The sequence below is a fragment of the Heloderma suspectum genome, chromosome 14, assembly GCF_057233095.1.
Source record: "Heloderma suspectum isolate Gila_16-S chromosome 14, 16-S_ref, whole genome shotgun sequence".
NCBI classification, from domain to species: domain Eukaryota; kingdom Metazoa; phylum Chordata; class Lepidosauria; order Squamata; family Helodermatidae; genus Heloderma; species Heloderma suspectum.
This window is the reverse complement of record NC_139471.1, coordinates 13,698,710-13,719,927: the sequence shown is the minus strand read 5'-3', so window position 1 is coordinate 13,719,927 and position 21,218 is coordinate 13,698,710. Positions and strand designations below refer to the sequence as shown.

The 21,218-nt window shown below is 46.9% G+C and overlaps 1 protein-coding gene across 1 annotated transcript in view; it reads left to right on the top strand.

Annotated features, from left to right (window-relative positions):
• Positions 1-21,218, top strand: part of WHRN (whirlin) — a 132,463-nt gene that overhangs the window by 75,522 nt on the left and 35,723 nt on the right. Inside the window, exons 4-5 of the mRNA XM_084821455.1 lie at positions 12,369-12,571; positions 14,648-14,684. Coding sequence (XP_084677581.1) covers positions 12,369-12,571; positions 14,648-14,684 — 240 coding nt within the window. The remainder of the gene's footprint in view (positions 1-12,368; positions 12,572-14,647; positions 14,685-21,218) is intronic.

Here is a 21,218-nt window from a genome sequence, read left to right as displayed (position 1 = left end):
AATACCATCCTTTATTTTGTAGGACTACGATGTCGTTTTAGGATATTTATTTGTTTGTTTGTTGCATTTCTATCCTGCCTTTTTTCCTCCAAGGAACCCAAGGTGGCGTACATAATCCTCCTCCTCTCCAATTTATCCTCACAACAACAACCCTGTGAGGTAGGTTGGGCTGAGAGTCTGTGACTGGCCCAGAGTCATCCAGTGAGCTTCCATGGTCAAGTGGGGACTAGGGGCCCATGAAGGATGTCTGTATTCACATGGTCCTAGGCTGCTAATGGCAGTGCAGGCCTAGTTCCGCACTACGTGCAGAAGTTAAACATTTCCCCCACGTCGTGGCATGGGGTATCTAAATGTTTCCTGCCAGCTGCCTCCTCATTAAGGAAGGCTCCCATCTCCACATCTCTATTCCGTATTCATTATTTGGTATAATGGATCTGTCATTTCTCTGTGTTCATGTCTTCTGCAACCTTCCCTCTCCCTCCACTTGCCTTTGCCACCATGTGCTGCTGATGGGTTTCTCTCCCCCAACGCCTCCCCACTTCCTACCACCCTTCTTCTGACCTCTTTTACTTGTATTTTATGCACTGGGAGAGAACTGCGGAGAATCTCATTTGTGGCACACCATCAATGTGAAGGAAGGCCTTATTCCCTTTCCTTTACATAATCGATCACCTGCCCCCCTTTAGGAAACCACCTCCCATAAATTGAGCAAATGTTCTTTATACCTAATTTTTAAAGCAGTGGTGGTTTGCTTAAAAGATGAGTGGAAATTCTCCATTTCGGGCAGGGGAGGGGAGAGTTGTGGGTTTCCAGATGTTGGGCTGCGATTCCCATTACCCGTGACCAGTGGCCATGCTGGCTGGGGCTAATGGGAGTTGGAATTGAACAACATCAGAAGGACCCCCAGGTTCCCTCTTCCTACTTTACTGTCCTTAGGGTTGCCTACTCTGCATCTCACTCTTCCCGAACTGCAGTGTAACTAGAGCCCTATTCAGGCACGACACCCACATGGCTAATCACCATGTGAGCAGGGAGCACATTTCTAAATTTGCATCTATCCATATGCAAATTAGCCTATGTACAAACATAAGAAGAGCCCTGCTGGATCAGACCAAGGGTCCATCTAGTCCAGCACTCTGTTCGCACAGCGGCCAACCAGCTGCCCACAGGAAACCCACAAGCAGGACATGAGTGCAACAGCACCCTCTTGCCCATGTTCCCCAGCAACTGGTCATGTAGGCATACTTCCTCTGATACTAGAGGTAGCATAGAGCCATCAGGACCAATAGGCACTGATACCCTTCTTCTCCAAGAAGTTGTCTAAGCCCCTTTTAAAGCCATCGAAATTGGTGGCCATCACTACATCTTGTGGTAGCAAGTTCCATAGTTTGACTATGTGCTGTGTGAAGAAGGACTTCCTTTTATCTGTCCTGAATCTCCCACCAATCAGCTTCATGGGAGGACCCCTTTGGGTTCCAGTATTATGAGAGAGGGAGCCTTTGAGGGCTTTCAGCAATGTAGAGTGATGGGGTGGGGGGAATCCATTGGACAGTGTTGCTTGGTATAAGAACATAAGAAGAGCTCTGCTTGATCAGGCCAAGGATCCATCTAGTCCAGTATTCTATTCCCACAGTGACCAACCAGCTGCCCATGGGAAACCCACAAGCAGGATATGAGTGCGACAGCACACCCCCCCCCCCGCTGCCCATGTTTCCAAGCAACTGGCATACATAGGCCTGCCTCTGATACTGGAGGTAGCATAGAACCACCAGGACTAGTAGCCATTGATAGCCTTCTCCTCCAGGAATTTATCCAACCCCCTTTTAAAGCCATCTAAATTGATGGCCATCACTACATCTTCTGGTAGCCAGTTCCATAGTTTGACTATGCACTGTGTGAAGAAAGACTTCCTTTTATCTGTCCTGAATCTCCCACCAATCAGCTTCATGGGATGACCCCAGGTTCTAGCATTATGAGACAGGGAGAAAAATATTTCCCTCTCCATTTTCTCCATGCCATGCATAGTTTCGTACACCTCTATCATGTCTCCCCTCACTCTCCTCTGTAAATGTGATGCATTTGTGTCTTCTTTTGTCCTCCCTTCTGGTGATGCATTTCCTCTTCTTTGGCAGTGTCTATGTGGTTTCCACAGGTGTGCCAACTAGATCTGCCCCTTGGCATCCACCTAGGCAGCACAGACATCTGCAAGGAGGGACCCTCTGGGTGTACAGCTGTGTGCACGTAGGCTCCATGACATTGAGAATCCTAGGCACCCAACCTGGTGCCCTCCAAATGTTTTGGACCTCAACTCCCAACAGCCTCAGCCAGCATGGTCAATGGTCAGGAGTGCTGGGGGTTGTAGTGTGAAATGCCTGGAGGGCACCAGGTTGGAGGAAGCTCTGCTATGCCATCAGTCTCCCCATGGTGTGGAAACATTTGGCTATGCAAAGGGTCCCTTCCTGCAGATATTAATGTTTTATGCGTGGAAACCAGGGGCAGGGCTGGTCACACATTGATTGACCAGGTGGCCTCATGCCTGGGTAGGACTTAGGAGGATTTCAAACTTTGATTCTGGTACTGGAGCACACACAGTTTGTCTTAGCTTTCAGGTCATGCTGTTCATTGCATTTGTTTCACACACACACACACACACACACTCACACACACTTACCGATGCACATGTGTTCATTGATAAAATGTGGCAAAAATGGCAGTGTCGTGTACGCATGGTTTTCATGAAGGTGTTTTTTTTGTGCAGTGCTTTACTAATACGTTCAAAAAGCTTATTTATTTACTTATTTCATTTCTATACCTCCCAATAGCCGAAGCTCTCTGGGCGGTTCACAAAAATTAAAACCAAATGGCACACAATAAAACAATTTAAAATATATAGAACATTAAAACCACAATATAACAATACAACCACAATAAAACCGAGCAGCAGTGCAGGAATTTAAAATACAGATTTAAAACAGCAAAGATAAAAGTCTAGAAAGCTAAAATGCTAAAATGCCTGGGAAAATAAAAAGGTCTCCACCTGGCGCTGAAAGGAATACAATGTAGGTGCCAGGCGAACCTCACTAGGGAGCTCATTCCACAGCTGGGGTGCCACAGCAGAAAAGGTCCTCCTCCTTGTAGCCACCCGCCTCACTTCCTTTGGCAGGGGCTCATGGAGAAGGGCTGCTGAGGATGATCTTAAGGTCCGGGCAGGCACATATGGCAGGGAGCGATCCTTCAGATAATCTGGCCCCAAGCTGTTAAGTGCTTTGAATGTTAATACCAGCACTTTGAATTGGGCCCGGAAATGGACTGGCGGCCAGTGCAGCTGGAAAAGTACTGACGTAATATGAGCTCACTGGCCCCTGTTAACAATCTTGCTGCCCTATTTTGGGCCAGATGAAGTTTCTGGACTGTTTTCATACCTTAAGAAAGACTGCCATTGAGTGTTTCTTCCTTGGACAAGCCACTGCTGTCTTCCTGAGCATGGATTCTGTTTTGTAATCTGCGTCTGAATTGCCCAAACCAACCCAGCCAGGAAAGCAGAATGAAAAAGAAAGAAGGAGAGAGAGTGCTTTCAGTGCTTTAGGACTTGGAACAACAATACAATTGCTATTGGCAACCAGTAACACACACCTTGAAGGACCACATCAGTTCACAGAACAGTTCATGGCCACCTGATAATTTGAAGCTCAACAGTTGCATTTTAAAGTACTATCCTTTGGGTTTAAAATGTTATCATCATTGGCACTGGGCTCTAAGGCAGCTGGGCATACACAGCACTTAAAATCCCATCCGAACTGGCTCCAGGGTCAGGGTTCAGTTCTGGGGCAGATCCTTTCTTTTCTTTTTTTTAGTTTTTAAATATGAATACATAAATTTCCCTATATCCATAGCAATGAATACATGTGAAATGCATATATATGAAAAGAGAACTTAGTAGCAATTAAACATAGGCTTCAATGAGAGTGCACCAGTTCATCAAATAAGCACCCCTGTGGAGGTGGTGTCTTTGTGCCATCCATTCAAACGTTGAAAGCGTTATAATGTCCTCAATCCATTGCATTAATGGAGGTGAGCCTTCATCCTTCCAATGTTGTGATATCAGCCTTGTAGCTGTCAAGAGGGTGTGAAGAATCCATTTATGTTGACCCTTCATGCTAAAACATATGTTTAAAGGAAGTATTAGCTGCATTGCACCACCAGCAATTAGCCGAATTAGACATCAGAGACACATTGCAGTGTCCAAAAGACACAGAACAAAAGTTTTGCTGAATAAGACACAGCCTAAGATTCATAGATGAGATAGGTACAGACACCAAAGCGACATTCCACTGACTAGGCAGAAGGGGACAATCCAATTGCATATTCCTGCTTAAAATCCTGTATATAATATTCATTCACCAATAACAAGTATTTATAGACATGGATTGTGGGCCGCTTTTCCTGACCAGTCTCAGTAAGTGAGAGCCAGTATAGTGTAGTGGTGAGAGTGACGGACTGGGAGCCGGGAGATCTGGGTTCTAGTCCCCACTCGGCCATGGAAGCTCACTGGGTGACTTTGGGCCACTCACAGACTCCCAGCCCAACCCACCTCACAGGGTTGTTGTTGTGAGGATAAAACGGAGAGGAGGAGGATAATGTAAGCCACCTTGGGTTCCTTGCAAGAGGAAAAAGGCAGGATATAAAGGAAATAAATAGATGATGATGATGATGAAGATAGATAGATAGATAGATAGATAGATAGATAGAGCTTCCAATAATGACAGAGACTCTGGTGCTGTAAAAACAGCTGGGCCAGTCCTAGATACCAAAAAATGCTGCCATATTGCCATTCAGCCCTAGCTGGCAAATCATATTTGGCACACAAGAGAGAAAAGGACATAAACCCCTGCTCTGGGACAGATCTCACCATTCTTTGTCTAATGACTTGAAAGAGAGACACCAGAGTGAAACTGCTGAACTAGAATGTTTCAGCAAGTTTGACTTTAGCCACTTAGGACTCAATCAAGACTAGGGTTCTTGCTCCCAATTGTTATGGATGATGGTATTGATGATCATTTCTGCCATAATCATTAGCATCATCCACCTTCATTGGAGGAAGGGCAGGATAGAAACATAGTGTTTGTTGCTGCTGCTGTTTTATTATTTAAAATGTATTACGGTGCAGTCCTAAAGCTGTCCAGATACTGGCTGAGGGGCCATGAGATGTGCCTGCTCTGCTCTGCTGGTGGACCAGGATGCCACTGGTGGAATAGGACATATCCTGCCAGAGCATGCACACACACCCCAGTATGTCTGCAGAAAGATTCTCAGGTGTAGATGTCTTGCCAGCAGTATCTCAACAGCATTGGGGTGGAAAATGGGTTTCAACTGTTTTCAATGCGGCTCTCTCCCTAGTAAGTATGTGTAGCCCACATGATGGGAGTTGTAGTCCAACACAAAAGAAGGGCACCAGGTTGGGGAAGGTTGTTGCAACCTGGGCCAGTTTTTTTTCCAGCTGCTTGGCGGGTCGAGACAACTCCCAAGCAAGAAGAATCTACTGGCAACTTTCGTGCGTCAAGGTAGATGAGACAAATAGCGTGAAATGAGAAAAATAGGAACCGAGCAGGGTTTCTTTTAATGGACTTGTGGGGTTCTCAACAACAACAACAAGAACAAACAACTCTCAACACATCTAATCCTTAAAAACAGAGTTATTTAAAGTAACAAATCATTCAGCTCAGAATCAAAGCATTAAAGAAGATAGATCATGGTATGTTCCCCCTGCTTTTAAATGAACAAGAAAAAATCAGTTTAAAAAAATCTGGCTGAATTGAAGTCTGCAGTTAAAGCAGAGACATTTTTAGAGCACGGATGTTATTTATAAAAAGCCATGCGAAAAGGAGACAAGGGAGAGGATGTGATCTCAATTCAGTGCAGCCCCAAAGCAAGACAGGATGTGGTGGGGGAAGCAATGTCAAATTGAAATAATAATAACCATCATATGACTGATTAGTATCACAGTTCCCTACAGTGCCCCAGAAAGCCTTCGGCTACATTGGAAGCACATGCTGTGAAATGAGAGGAAGAGAGAAGGAGAGTTTGGGCTAATTTACTTGTTGATCATTCTGAGTCTCCACATACCAATCCAGCCCACTCTGTATAATTCTGCCCTGAGCTGGTCATGCTAGAGTGTGACAGCATTTTGAAACAGAGTCAATTAATTCATTGCTTGACAGATACAAGTGAGACCTGCAACAAAATGTTGCAGTGTGGAGTGTTCTTGTTGGGGGTTCCATCCAGCCATGTCCTCTTCCAGGATATCCTATTCTATTTCCCTTCCCCCCCCCCCGTTTTTTATTCCCACCACACACCCACACATCCCTTAACAGTCAGTCAGCATTCTGTGGCCAGTAACCATGCTGTTTTTGATGTGTTCCCCTCCGCTTTAGGGCTTTTCCCGGTCTTTTCTTCTTCTTCTGCAAACCATGAGGTTTCCCTGAGCCTAGTGATACCACACTCTCGTGCATAGTTGGTGCCATTTTGGATACGTAAGGATCCTTGCTTTGAGTGTGAGTTCACTATTAGGAGGAAGGGTTGCAAGAGGAGTGAAGTGTGGTGTGGTGTCAAGAGAAGAAAGGGAGAAGAACCATCTGCAGGCTTTCATATAGCTAAATGTATTTCCCTGGTGGACCCACATGGTCAGCTGCAATTTTGAAAAGTTGCTTGATTAATGGCTTTTGATGGCTGGTGGCAACTAGCTATTGCTCACACCCCACCTGCTTGAGTGGCAGATGAAAAGAAACAGTTTTGGGGACTTGGGATATAGCCAATGAAAGCATTTTTGCAGCTGACTGGTGGAGGTGGAGTGTGTGTGGGGGGTCCCAAAGGTGTGCCATTTGCTTTGGGAGGAACTGATGCTGCTCAAAGTCTTGCACTGTCTGTCTGAGGTGCCTGTCTGTCCCCCACCCCACCCAGTTCAACTTGTTTGCTATCACAAAAATGCCAGAAGTCTCCAGTTTGCCTCCCCATGTTCAGCCTACCTCCTGTCAATTTTCCTCACCCCACCCCCCTCATGCCCCATGATTCCTAGAAGGGAGCAGAAGAACACTATGTATAATGCTACTGGGAAGAGTCCAGCCTTTTTCTTTGCAGACCCAGGCTTGGTTTGTTTTGAAATGGCAGCATTCATCCTGCCTCCTGCAATGATTGACTGGATGGCACTAAGCTTGGCAGATGATTTATGGCCCCACTGACTGAGGAAAAGAGCAGCCAGTGCTGAAAGGTTTGCCCTGTCACTCCCCTCCTTCAACAAAAGGAACCCCCTGACACACAGCAAAAGGTCTTTTGGCTCATTGCATTGCCTACAGATAGAGTAGGGGAGCAATGAACAAAAGGGTTTTGGAGTTGTTATGATGTTAGCAGGGAAGGAGGAAGCACCATGTCTTCGGGTCCTTGTCAGGAATGTGTTCATTCTCTGCTCCATCTCCCTTCCCCTCCAAAATCCACCAAGAAGGGGGAGAAAAAAGCAAAGCAATACAGATGGTCTGCATGAACAATGAGAATCAAACCAAATGTCTCCCATTTCTTTGTCCGGTGTTCTGCTGCTGAGATCAAAGCTTCCAAAGAATGTTTTCTTTTAAAAAAAAAAAAAAAATCTGCAAGGACAGTAATAAAATGCAGTGTGGAGAAAACACAGAGAGAGAGAGAGAGAGAGACCCCCCCCTCTCAATCTCTCTCTCGTAATACTAGAACAGCTTTCCCCAACCTGGTGCCCTCCAGATGTAGTGTATTACAATTCCCATCATCCCCAAAGACCACAGTGGGAACGATGTCCGCTGAAGCTGATTGGCGGGAGATTCTGGAGGGAGAACAGAAGGAAGAACTTTGTGCAAAGTGCATTAGGGACTCAACGAAACCCAAGATGTAGTGGCAGCCAGTAGCTTAGATGGCTTTAAAGGGGGATTAAACTAATTTATGGAGATAATGGCTCAGTGGAGACATGAGGCTCAGGGTCACTCTGCCTCTCAGCGGTGGTTGCTGGAGGACAACAACAGGGAGGGCTATTGGCTTCGTGTCCTCCTTATGGGCTCCCTGGAGGCATCTTGGTTGTCGACCCTGTGAATCAGGATGTTCGATGCGATGAACTTCTGGTCTTATCCCAGTGGAGACTGGTGGCTCTGATGTCAGTGGGGTGGTAAGTCCATTCTGGGCTTCAGTCAGAACCAGTTAAAACTCTAACTTCACACCTTAAGAGTTCTGACTGGTTCTGACTGAAACACGGAGTGGAAATAACTGCCGCCCTGGCATCGGATTCACCAGCCTCCACTGATCCTGATGGGTTCGTGCTTGGGAGGGGAGGGGGCAGGACAGAAAACCTGGAAGAAAGAGAGAGAATGGAATGGAATTCCATGTTGCAGCATTTTGTTACAAGCCTTTGTGGATAAGAACATCAGAAGAGCCCTGCTGGATCAGACCAAGGGTCCATCTAGTCCAGCATTCTTTTCCCACGGTGGCCATCCAGCTGCCCACAGGAAACTCAAAAGTAGGACATGAGTACAACAGCACCCTCCCACCTGTGTTCCCCAGCAACAGGTGTACACAGGCTCACTACCACTGATACTGAAGGTAGCACATAGCCATCAGGACTAGTAGCTGCTGATAGCCTTCTCCTCCAGGAATATGTCCACCCCCTTTTAAAGCCATACAAACTGGTGGCCATCACCACATCCTGTGATAGCCACCAACAGGAGATAAGCTGTTCTAAGGTTTTCCCCTCTTGCCATTTCCCAGTGCAAAGTCAGCCTCCCAAGTTGCTGATTAACCCCTGGGGTGGGATGGAGGGAGATACAGGGTTCCTGTGTCTTTCCTCCCATGAGCAGTGGTGGTTGATGACTCCAGTTCCGGAGCGGCAGTAATTCCTTTCAGGGTTTTAGTTACCACCAGCCAGTGCTCTCAAGGCACTGTTCAAGGTGCTGAACCCATTTTGGGGATACGGTTCAGCACCTTTAGACTTTTGGCTGGTGGTACCTAAAACCCTGAATGGAATTACTGCCCCTGCGGAAGTGGATTCACCAACCGCCACTGACTGTGAGTGAAAAAGTGGTGTGTGTGTGTGGGGGGGGGGTGATTTTGAGCTGGAAGGGGCCCAGTCGAGAAATGGTGATGGGGTCCAGTGAAGAAAGGGTGAATCATTCAGGGTTTCAATTTTCCACAGCTAGGCTTGTTACGTCCTGGTTCTATCTATGCAACCTTCTCCCCACCCCTGCAGCCCACAAATTTGTACCTATTCTTGAGTGCATTTTTCAAATGTGCACATTTTTGTATGCAGGCACACATTGACTAAAGCACATCCATGCACATTTTAGAAATGTACAGCGCTTGTTGCTGTTGTTGTTGTTGTTGTTATTTTGCAGAAAACATTGCACTCTCGGGAACGTATAGATTTCTATTTGCAAATTACATTCACATCCATGTTCAGGTCTGTGAGGCAGGCATTAGGCAGTCTCGCATAAAAATGCAAACCCAGCCATTTCTCTCCCACCCCTAGTTAATCACCTTTTCCCCACCTGCCCTAATTCTGTTCCACCTCAGCATGCCCCAGACTGCTTTAGGTTTAAAAATCAATATGAAGGAGGGAACAAAGAAGGAACAATCACAGAGAACTCCACACAGTGTGTAGTTTGAAGTTTAGGTCAAATTGAATTGTGAGGCGCTGGGGGCACAGCGCAAACGTAGGCTGGAGAAAAGGCAGGGGCTGTTACTGCGAACAGTTGGAGAGCCCTGAATGGCATCAGCAGGTGTGGCGAGACACTGAATGTGCAATTCTGGACTTCCACAGAAGTCTAATCAGAATCCCTCCCTGCAATGGAGGCTGGAGGCTTCAAATCCAGTGGGGCAGTGAATCCATTCCAGGTTTCAGTCAGAACCAGTCTGAACTCTAAGGGAACTATCCCAGAGTGTTCCAAGCTGCTTTGCTTCACACCTTGGAGAGCCCCTTTAAGGATTCTGACTGGTTCTGACTGAAACCTGGAGCAGATTCAGCACCTCACTGACTTTGGAGCCCCCAGCCTCCACTGTCCCCCCCCCCCCCGATTTGTCTGTGTGACTCGACTGTGGCCTGAAAGCCTCATTTCCAAGAAGCGAGAGAAGTTCCCAAATGACTATAGTACATTAGCATGTTTATTGATACTTCGAGGAGGCCTTTCTCCATACTCCATCTCTGAAGGTAATACATTTACTATTGACAAATGAGAGAGCCTTCTCTGGAGTGGGGCTGAGACATTAGAATAGCTTCCAATGGGTGGAACGCTCAGTGTCAGCATTGGCCTCTTTTGGGTGCCAGGTTAAAACCATTTTTAAAAATTTACCTGGGAGCTTTCCATATTCAATTTAAATGCTTGTATTTTAGCAGGTTGCAATGGATTATATGTGTCAGGAATGCCCTTGCTGCCTTCTGTAATCCTCAGGTAGCCAGAATCAACATGCAGACAAAAGGGCTCTTTTCCAAGGCTTTATTTCCATTCAGCCTAATGTCACTTACAGATGCGAATTGCCTGAGCCTAAGTGGAAAACTCAAAGGAGCAGCCTACCAGGGGATTCTAGCTTTAGGGAAGCAGTTGGTCTTCGTTTGGAGGAAAAGTACGGCAAGCCCCTGAACTTAAGGAGTAGGAGGGAAAAGTCCACCCCTTTCCCGTGGGGCATCGGGGCGCAGCTGTTGTCATCATGCCAAGTGGGCTGAGCACCTCCTCTCCGTGCCCGCAACCTCCCGCTTGTCTCTGTACCTGTGCCTTGCATCTAGAAGCTCAAGTTGTCCCTCCCTTTTCCCTGCCAGGGTCACTGTCACTCTCAGGAATGTGAGCGGGGGGGGGGCTCTCCCTCCAGCTGCACCTCTGAAAAACAAGCGGGTTCCTCTTCCATGGATTGTATCTCTTCCTAAGGATCAGAACTGCTTTGGGACTCTATGGGCTCAGATCCAACCCTGACATCATGCCTCTCACTGGTAGTGGGTGTGATCTGTTTAGGTTTTCTGTGATCTGTTGTGTCCCTGGGCTCAGAGGCTCAGCAGCTGCCCCCCCCCCAAGGAGGACTCAATGAGCCACTTGCCTTCCCACTTCTGGAAGAAACCTTAGCACCCCTTCATATACCTGCCAATCCTGAGGATGTAGCTGTCCCCTCAACCTCAGTCTCTATGGATGACTTCCCCACACTTCACTTGTTTCCTCAGCCACACAGGAGCTTGAGGCTGCAGAAATAACCATGGGCCTTTAAGGGCTACGCTTGGCATCCCGTGAGGGTGGAGCTTCTAACATTTCTCACCCTGCAAGCCTTCTTAAGGCCTCAGTTGCCTGCAGTCCCTTGCTGGGACAATAGCTCTCCCTATGAGCAAACACTCCAGTCAGTCTGCTGTCCAGGGTCCTGACAGTTCAGACCTTGCTGTGACCCTGCAGGACACCTCTCTATCTGCCACTGAATCATCCAGGAGTAGAGATGCATGGATTTTGTTAAAACAGCTCCAGTACCAGTTCCCCTCTACTCAGCACTAGTTAGGCCTCATCTGGAGTGCTGTGTCCAGTTCTGGGCGCCACACTTTAAGAAGGATGCAGACAAACTGGAGAGGGTTCAGAGGAGGGCATCAAAGATGATCAGGGGACTAGAAACAAAGCCCTATGAGGAGAGGCTGAAAGAACTGGGCATGTTTAGCCTTGAGAAGACTGAGGGGAGATAGGATAGTGCTCTTCAAGGACTTGAAAGGTTCTCACAGAGAGGAAGGCCAGGATCTCTTCTCGATCATCCCAGAGTGCAGGACACGGAATCATGGGCTGAAGTGACAGGAAGCCAGATTCCGGCTGAACATCAGGAAAAACGTCCTGACTGTTAGAGCACTGTGACAATGGAACCCATTACCTAGGGAGGTGGTGGGCTCTCCCACACTGGAGGCATTCAAGATGAAGCTAGACAGCCATCTGTCAGAGATGCTTTGACTTGGATTCCTGCATTGAACAGGGGGTTGGACTTGATGGTCTTATAGCCCCCCCCCATCCCTACTATTCTATGATTCTGTGATCTGTGTTTTGTGGATCGTCAGGCATCTTTTGTTATCTTGTCCTCCCGGTTTTGTTAATGAACAAGCAATAATATCTATTGAACTGTTGGGCTATAGCTCAGTGGCAGAGCACCTCAGTTGCATGGAACAAATCCCAGGTTCAAGCCTCAGCATCACAAGGTAGGTCTGGGGAAGACTCATGTCCAAAGCCCACAAGACTCACTGCCAGTGCTGGATGGACCAATGGTCTAACTCAATGTAAGACAGTTTCCTGTGTACTCATATTGCCTTTTTAAAGGCCTCCAATACCTTCTTCTCCCCTCTTTGTTCACGCTCTCCACAGGTTGGAGACCAGATTCTGGAGGTGAATGGTAAAAGCTTCCTCAGCATCCCCCACGATGAGGCCGTCAAGCTCCTGAAGTCCTCACGTCACCTCATAATGACAGTCAAAGACATTGGGAGGCTACCTCATGCTCGGACCACAGTAGATGAGACCAAGTGGATCGCCAGTTCGCAGATCGGGGAGACTGTGGTCAACCCATTAGGGTTTGTATACCTTAAAATATAGACTAATCAGACTGTTCTCCCTTTGAGAGAGAAAATTGCACCTGTGTCTTAAGTCCCAGCTTGTTAGGAGTCTTGGAGGACTTTTATGTGAACAGAGGGCCTGGTCTCTTAAACGTTGATGTCCACAGGTTTATATTTAAGGTAGGTTTTTTGTTGTTTCTTTTTAAGCAAGACTTCAGGGATGGCATTCACATGCAAATCTTTGAAATCCAGATCCTGGAAATGTTGCAAATTCTTGTACAATACTTCATTTCGGCTGGATCAAGAGGACAAAATTGTGAGTGTGGAAGGAGGGGAACAGTTCCCCTTGCTGATGGGGCAAGCAAGATGCACTCCCTGAGTTGGCAAATTCTGAAGGATGTTTCATGGCCCCTTGCAGTGCAGGAAGAGATAGAGTACTGTGGAGGCCAATCTGACTGGCTATGTAGCACCATGACATCATTTCATTAATTACATGATCCCTGATTGGCTAGGACAGGGGTGAGGAACCTCAGACCAGGTGCCAAACACAGCCCTCCTGGAGGGCAATCTGGCCCTCTGGAGTTTCCCAGATTGCCATGCCTCCTTTCCCTGGCCACACCCCTTTCCCTAACAACTAATCATTTGGTGGTTTCCTGGCTTTTGCATTCTGAAAGGTTGAAATGCCTTCCATTAGGCTTAGTTACTGCCAATGAGAGCTTTCGGCTACAATAGGTTGGTTGGCCGGTTGGCCCCACCACTTTTGCCTTCAGCTCCCAAAAGCTTCTCAAAAATTGTATTCAGCCCTTGGGCTGAAAGTGGTTCCCCACCCCTGGACTAGGACCACATAGTGTGTTACCAAATCCATCTTATATGGGGTGATCAGTCCCACTCAGACCGGGCATCTAAAAAGAGTTGGGGTAATGCGGCTGCACACAAGAGCTCTTCTCATCTGACATTGCTTTATTGATTATGCCAATAGCACATAGAGAATTTGCACTTCAAATCACAGCTATTAGATATCCTAGAAACAGAATTTGGTCCCTAGCCAATCATACTCATCTCTCACTCCAATGGGAGGCCAACCCCACTCAGTGAGACTTTGCTCCAGAGATTATGGGTTCTCAAGGTGTGCCCCTTCCTGATGTTACAGGAACTCTGAATTGGGCTGATCTCAGGCCCACTTTTATATCTGTCAGTCTACAGTCTCCGCATGGCCGTTGACCTGGCATGACCTCAAGATCGGTTTGGCTGTCGACCTCCTATCTATTAATCCACAGTTGCTGCAGTCTCTCACAGACACTGAACCACTGATGCACAAGTCAAGAGATGGTCTTATTGCTGAGGGTGGAATGAGCTAGGATGAGCTGCCCACAGACCTAATTGTTACTCCACAGGATGTTGCAAGGGCTATTTTGAGGATGCTGCGATTGCTGACATGGCAGTGGTGGATCTCACACAGTGAGGGTCTCTTCACCCTGCTTTCAGAAGTGCTTATGGCATGGCTTCTGAGACCCCCTAATACTCCCAGCCTTGCTGGAACCCATCATCATCCATACTACGGGAACCCATTCACTTAAAAACGAATATGAACTATGGATACATAAATGCTGATACGTACACGATAACACACAAAATCAAATGTGACACGCAAAATGCAGTGTGTAGTCTCACAGGCGATAGACTAAAATGGTGCTGGAGAAGCAGGAGAAGAGCAGTGGCTACATAGTATCATGACATCATTTCATTCATTACATAATCCCTGATTGGCTACAATCACATAGTGAGAAAGATGGAAATGGTGCTCGAGAAGCAGCAGAGAAGGAGGAACAAAGTAGCTATAAGCAGTAACTCCCCCTGTAAAAAGTATATTGGGTTTCCAGTGAGTTTTGTTGCTTTTCTTTTTCATGAGTGAAAATTAATTGCAGCCCTAATTTATGGGACAAACCTTGTTATGGCTATAATGAAAATAATGATTCAAAGACACACGGTTTTTTTTTCATATTCAATTTCTTTCAAGACTCAGTAGCTAAGATCTCCATCCACTTTGATTTCCCATCTTCAGCTTGGTGCTAATGATGGCTATCTTCGCTCTAGGGTCTCTGGGCATCCCACGGCAGAGGTGACAGCAAAGGTAAGGAACCTTCAGCCAGGAGAGGTCAAAGGAACACTTTGGAGGTTCTGTTCTGTCCTTCAGATCAAACAGGTTGAGAAACTAGACGCAACCCAGGTCAATTGTCCAATGACAGTTCTGTTCCCAATGGAGATAATTAAGATCTCTCAGCTATATGTGACATTAAAGGTATCTTGGCATCTAAACTGGAATTCAGGTGGGGTGGAACTAGGGATGAAGGAGAAATTAATTTGGTTCACATTTTAATTCGAACTTAACTAATTTCACACTTTCAAACTGATACATGAACCAAAACCCAGTTATCCTTTGAAAATTGCATATCTCTGAATTTTGCAGTGGAAGTCTCTGAAAACTATACATTGGGGGAAAGTGCACATAAAATGAGTACACTAGAGAAAATAGCATTAAAATGCATTGTATTAGGAAAATCATTTGCCAGAAATGTGTATATTAGGGAATATTGCAGACAAAAATGCACGTATTAGAAGAAATGTGTACGGGTTTTCATACACCCTTAAAAGACAAAAAAAAAAAACCCTCAAAGTTCAGGATGATCAAACTTAGAACTGGAAAAAAAAAAAAACTATAAGCAACTGAAAATGACAGATTTGTCCATTCCTAGGTGGAACACAAGGCAGAAAGAACCCAGAATGGGATAAATCCACTAATCCTGGGGTGAGCAATTTTGGAGGGTTGGGGGGACCATGGTTCTGCAGAGAAATGAGGCGTGTGTTTCTCTTGCACCCCATTTGTCTGTAAAGCCAGCAATTCTTAGCTGTACCTGCATGCTTCTCACAAAAGCTCCCCAGTGCTCAGGTTTTCTTCCATCGGGACCGCGCGCAGAGAAGAGAACATCGGCACCGCCATTCAGATGTTTGTCCCCTCACCCGCACTTTGTCAGAAGCTGTCAAAAAAAATCTGCAGTGGTTGGCTGACCCAAGCCTCATGCCCCCAAGCACCACATGGAAAATTCCAAATCACCAGCAGTTTTGGCAGTGTCCAAGCTCTGCTTTCGCAAGGATTTGCCCTTTTAAATGGAAATTGGCCGCTACATCGTGCAGGTGGCACTCGCTGATAAAGAGATTTACAAGGGTCTTTCTTTGGCGAGTTGGGTTTTGCAGTCTGAATGGTTTGCTGGCACTGCTTCTGATGCTGCCTCCCTGGCAAAAGTCTCATTACAAGCTGTTTGCATCCTTAGTATGTCGGGAGGCAGCAAAACTGACGTTGGCCCACTCGCAAAAACATCATCAGGTTTGGAGTCGCTTTGAAGACTCAGGCTGCAATCCTCTCCGCATTTACCCACCTTTTAGAGTAAGCCCCACCTTTTAAAGTATCCTCCTCCCGGGAGACTAACAAAAGCCAATAAAATACATATATTGGGCAATGAAGCATTTAAAAAGGGCCAATAAATTAATGACTAAAGGGGCAATTCAGAGAGCCAGTGTGGTGTAGCAGCTACAGTGTTGGACTGGGAGTTGGGAGATCCGGGTTCTAGTCCCCACTCAGCCATGGAAGCTCACTGGGTGACTTTGGGCCAGTCACAGTCTCTCAGCCCAACTGTCAGGGTGAACACTGAGCCATAGAATCCCAGAGTAGTTCTGATTCTGAGGAAGAGCAGTCACTCCTGGGAGAGGAGTGCGCTCCTCTTTCCCAGGGCCAACAGCTGATGGAGATTCCTCCCACCAGCATTCCTAGCTTAGATAGCAGTCCTGGGAGTGACAGAGCGTGGGAAGCAGACTTGATGGACGCGCGACACCGACGCAGAGAGCGGCACCAAATGGAGGGCGCAGAAAGGAGGCGTAGTGCCCAGTTGGCGCGCAAACAACGGCTGCGCCCAGAGGATCCAAGGGAAAAGGGGAGGAACTCTCCCTAGCCTTTAAGTTCAGGGATCTGCCAGTGATTTCAAACTTTCAAAAATCAAACTGCCAGTGATTTCCCTTTCAAACAGGGACCAACTGTTCCCACTTAGGGCATAGGTACTCTGCTGCTCATATCTAGTTGCTAACGGTAGAGTTGTTAAGTTGTAAAAGAGGAATAAAGCTTTGAAAAGAATCCCTTTGTCTGTGTCTGGACTTGGCTACTGGATTAGACTGAGAGAGGCCTCCAAGGAGCCCTTGACACCAACCTACCTCACAGGGTTGCTGTTGTGAGGATAAAATGGAGAGGAGGAGGAGGATTATGTATGCCACCTTGGGTTCCTTAAGGAGGAAAAAAGGCGGGATACACATGTAATACACAAATAATAAATAATTAATTCTAAAGTCAGCTGGAATCTGGCTGAGGGGAAAGGTCTTGCATCCCTCCACTAGAGGAGACAGAGGTATGCTGGCAGGATGACACTCGGGTCATTGGAAATCCGGGCACACCAGTGGGTAATGCCATGTGTGTGAATTGGGAAACATGTGGAATGTCAGCTGTGGGTATGCAGACACCATGTCCAAAGCCCCCTTGTTTCCCCAAAGTGTCCACAGGGACCCCAGGACTCTACACCAGCCCTGGGACTGCTGAAGTTAATTCCCTCTCATTAGCTACAATGGGGGGAGGGGAGAAGAAGTTGCCCTCCACTTCCCACCCTGTCTGCAGCGAAATGACAGGGCAATGGATGCAGCATTGCTCCATCAGCAGTTCTCTCACCTAGGGATGTTCGGACTGTGTAATGTCTGCTCTCTCTGTGGATCGTCAGGCACCTTTTGTTCCATCATCCGCCCACAGACGGATGCTATTTTTTTTTTTTTTGTCATGCACAAGAGTCTTCGTAAGAGTTTACAGAATTTACCTCAGTACGTAACATTTAGCGTATTGTCCCCCATTCCACTCGACTTTTCCTCGGCAGAAACTTGCGTAACTTCCTACAAATAAATATGTGTAATTTTCAGGAAAGTAAAACAAAAAAAAAATCCGAAAGTTGGCAGACTCCACGCGGCCTGAGGAGGTCACTCCGCAGTGGATTCCACAGGTCAGATTCATAGAAATTCGAGCTCACCTTAGTCGGTCCCGAATTTCTCCAGCATCCCTACTCCCACCCTCGCCACTGCTCTGCCCAACAGCAGCAGTTCACAGATGGAAGACAGTACAAAACCATCAGACATATGCTAAGTGAAACCAACAGGCTTTTAAAATCCATTTAAGAGTCATAAATGAAGGGTTGTTCACACTTCCTGGGGGAGAGAGTTACAGAGATGGCGGGCCACCATTGCAAGGGCCCTGTCCATGTTATCCGCCAATTTGAAGGTGCTTAATGGTAGGCCAGACAACAGGGTCTCCGAGGCTGGTCTTGGGACCCTTACAGGTGAGTACAGGTTCAGCTGGCCCTTCAAGTGACCTTCAAGTGACCCACCACTTGAAAGCTTTAAAGGTCCAAACCAGCACTTCAAAATGAGCCTGGAAGCCAATAGGCGACAAGTGCCATGGAAACCAGAACCTCCCCAGAGAACTAGGACCCCATGATCAAGAAGATCCCCACCCTCAAATGAGAGGGGACCTGACCCATAGGGGAGAGGCCCAAAGCCCAGTATTAGAGCAAAGGCTATGCAAAAATATCCTGTCATTGGCACTCAGCGGTGCAGTGATATATTAGAAGGAGATAGATAGATAGATAGATAGATAGATAGATAGATAGATAGATAGATAGATAGATAGATAGATAGTTGTTCAGTCTTTAAGTCATGTCTGACTCTTTGTGACCCCATGGACCGTAGCATGCCAGGCCTTCCTGTCCTCCACTCTCTCCCGGAGTGTGCTCAAGTCCATATTCATTGCATCAGTGATGCTATCTAGCCATCTCATCCCCTTCTCCTTATGCCTTCAATCTTTCCCAGCATCAGGGTCTTTTCCAGTGACTTTTCTCTTCGCATTAGGTTCTGCCATCTTCTGTGGAGGTGCTGTTTTGGCCATGTATGAATTGTTCTGAACCGCCCAGAGAGCTTCGGCTATTGGGCGGTATAGGAAATAAATAAATAAATAAATGTAAGGATCCACACTCAGAGAATGAGTTTGCTACTGTCTGTCTGCTGCCTGCCACAGGCCTCCAACAAGTGTCCCTCCCCACAAAATTAGGCTGCCACAATTCACCCAGCAGGAGATACAATTATTCCCTGGGAACAGGGCTTACCTATTAGTATATAGGACTCTTTCACAATCAGGCAATAATGATATAGGAGACAGACCTCCCTTGAAGGAACAGTTCCTATGCCATCTTTGCAATACCAGCAGCTCTTTCAGGTTTGTGCTCAGGGAACAAAAGAGAAGGGACCACACTAATAGTGGGGAAAACAATGCCAGAGACAAATCCAATTAGGTCAAATTATAATTTCATGAATAATTCCTGACATGTTCTGAATAACTTTGTCGGAGAAAATTATTCTTCGGTTGTTAAACAGATGCAAAGTTTGTATTTCCTTTCTAAGCATCCCTAATCATTTCTGAGAGTCCCCCAGACCAGTTGCTAGGAAGCAGTGAGGGAAGATGGCTTTGAAAGAGGATAAGATACGTTCACAAAAGAACGGTCTATCGACACCTATAAGCCACGAGGGCTTAATGGAGTCTCCATGCTCAGGGGCAGGCTATCTCTGAATACCAGCTGTTGGGGAGTAAGGTGGCCTTGTATCCTCCTTTATGGAGGGTTGTCCTCTATTTGAAAGGCTGCCCAGTCCAAGTCCAGTTTAAAGATAAAGAATCCAAAGAAGGGAGGGCAGACAGGGCCATTGTCTTTGCTCAGCTACAGGGAGTGCTGAACAGCAAGCTGAGCAACAAGCATCAGTTTTCTGCCAAGAATTCTGGGAGTTGTAGTCCCACCCAAGCTGAACAGAAAAGATGCTTTGCCAAGGACTGGAAGTCACCACTGTGGAAGCCTCTTTCTCCCAAAGTTAGGTTTGGGGTCCTCGGGGTAGGAGAAGGGAGAGAGGGAAGCAGGTGCTACAGGAGTCTTTTTCTTTTTCTGAGCTCTCAAAAAACCTGGACCCCTTTTGGGGTGAAGGGGAAGGATCCTAAAACCAGCATCCTAAAACCAGCAGTTGGCAATTTGTGGCTTCCAGATGTTGTTGGACTGCAAGTCCCGTCAGTCCTGGCCAGCATAGCCAGTGGTGAGGGAACGATGGGAGCTGTCGTCCAACAACATCTGGAGGGCCATAATTTGCCCACCCCTGCCTAAAACAAATTTGCCTGCATTCCAGATCTTTTGGAATCTTGGCCAGCAACGAGGTCTGGATCCATCTTCAATGCCACAGCAACCTCCTGCATCAGCATTGGCTCGCATGATTCTTCTGAAACCCAAAAGATTGCCGAGAGGCCACTCACTCTGAAACCTCTTGAGGGCAATCAGCTTGGTTTTAACTGAGGGGCGCCTTGCAATGACTGCTCCCGGCTTAAGGACCACAGACTCCGCTTGGCAGCCTTCTGCTGATCTCATTCCCATTTGTGGTGCTGATGTGGTTGTTCTGTGTGGTTTTGTTTTTTAAGGTGTCTCCAAGCTTAAGGTGAGGCAAAAAATGATGTGAAGGTTTTCATTTTAAAATGAAGAGGGCTCCCTCAGATACCTGACATTGGAACGCAAACCTTTTGCTTTTAAAATTGGAACAGTGGAGGCTGGTGGCTCCAATTGCATAGAATCATTGAATCATAGAATAGAACGGTTGGAAGGGGCTTCTAAGACCATCAAGTCCAACCCCCTGCTCAATGCAGGATCCAAGTCAAAGCATCCCCGACAGATGGCTGTCCAGTCTCATCTTGAATGCCTCCAGTGTGGGAGAGCCCACCACCTCCAGAGGGAATTGGTTCCGTTGTCGTATTGCTCTAACAGTCAGGACATTTTTCCTGATGTTCAGCTGGAATCTGGCTTCCTGTCACTTGAGCCCATTCTTCTGTGTCCTGCACTCTGGGATGATCAAGAAGAGATCCTGGCCTTCCTCTCTGCGGCAACCTTTCAAGTACTTGAACAGCACTGTCATATGCACAGACCCACCCATTTCAGTGGGTCTGTGCATATATTCTGGGTTTCACTCAGAACCAGCCAGAACTCTAAATGAGCTATCTAAAGTGCTGAACCCTTGTATGCCTCGGCTGTGGGCTGCTAAGGTTTGGAGGTGCCGAGATAATGATAAGCCAGACCCAGGTTTGCTTACAAGGAGACTTTACTGAGTACTTACAGCACACAGGCGTACCCAATGGTTGGATCAGACAGCTTCTCTGAACCCAGAGCCATGGGGCAGAATGGGTTTTATACCATACATGTCAGCAGTGAGGCAGCATGGCAGAAGCAAGCGTTAATTAGCGTTCATTTGCAATTTTCCCAGTATAGACTAACAGTGTTTGTTCAGGAGGAAAACAATCAGAATTTTCCCAGCACAGCCACCTGTAACTAGGCATAAACGTAGCCTCACTTCCCAGGCACATCCCAGGCCCTGAAAAGATACTAGCCTTTGCTAGTATGGAATGTGCTGAGGCCATGCTATCGACCTTTGACTCATCTCACAGGCTCAGAGGCCCACTAGCAAGGAAATTGCATTGATAATGAACCTAAGCCAAGCATTACGGAAC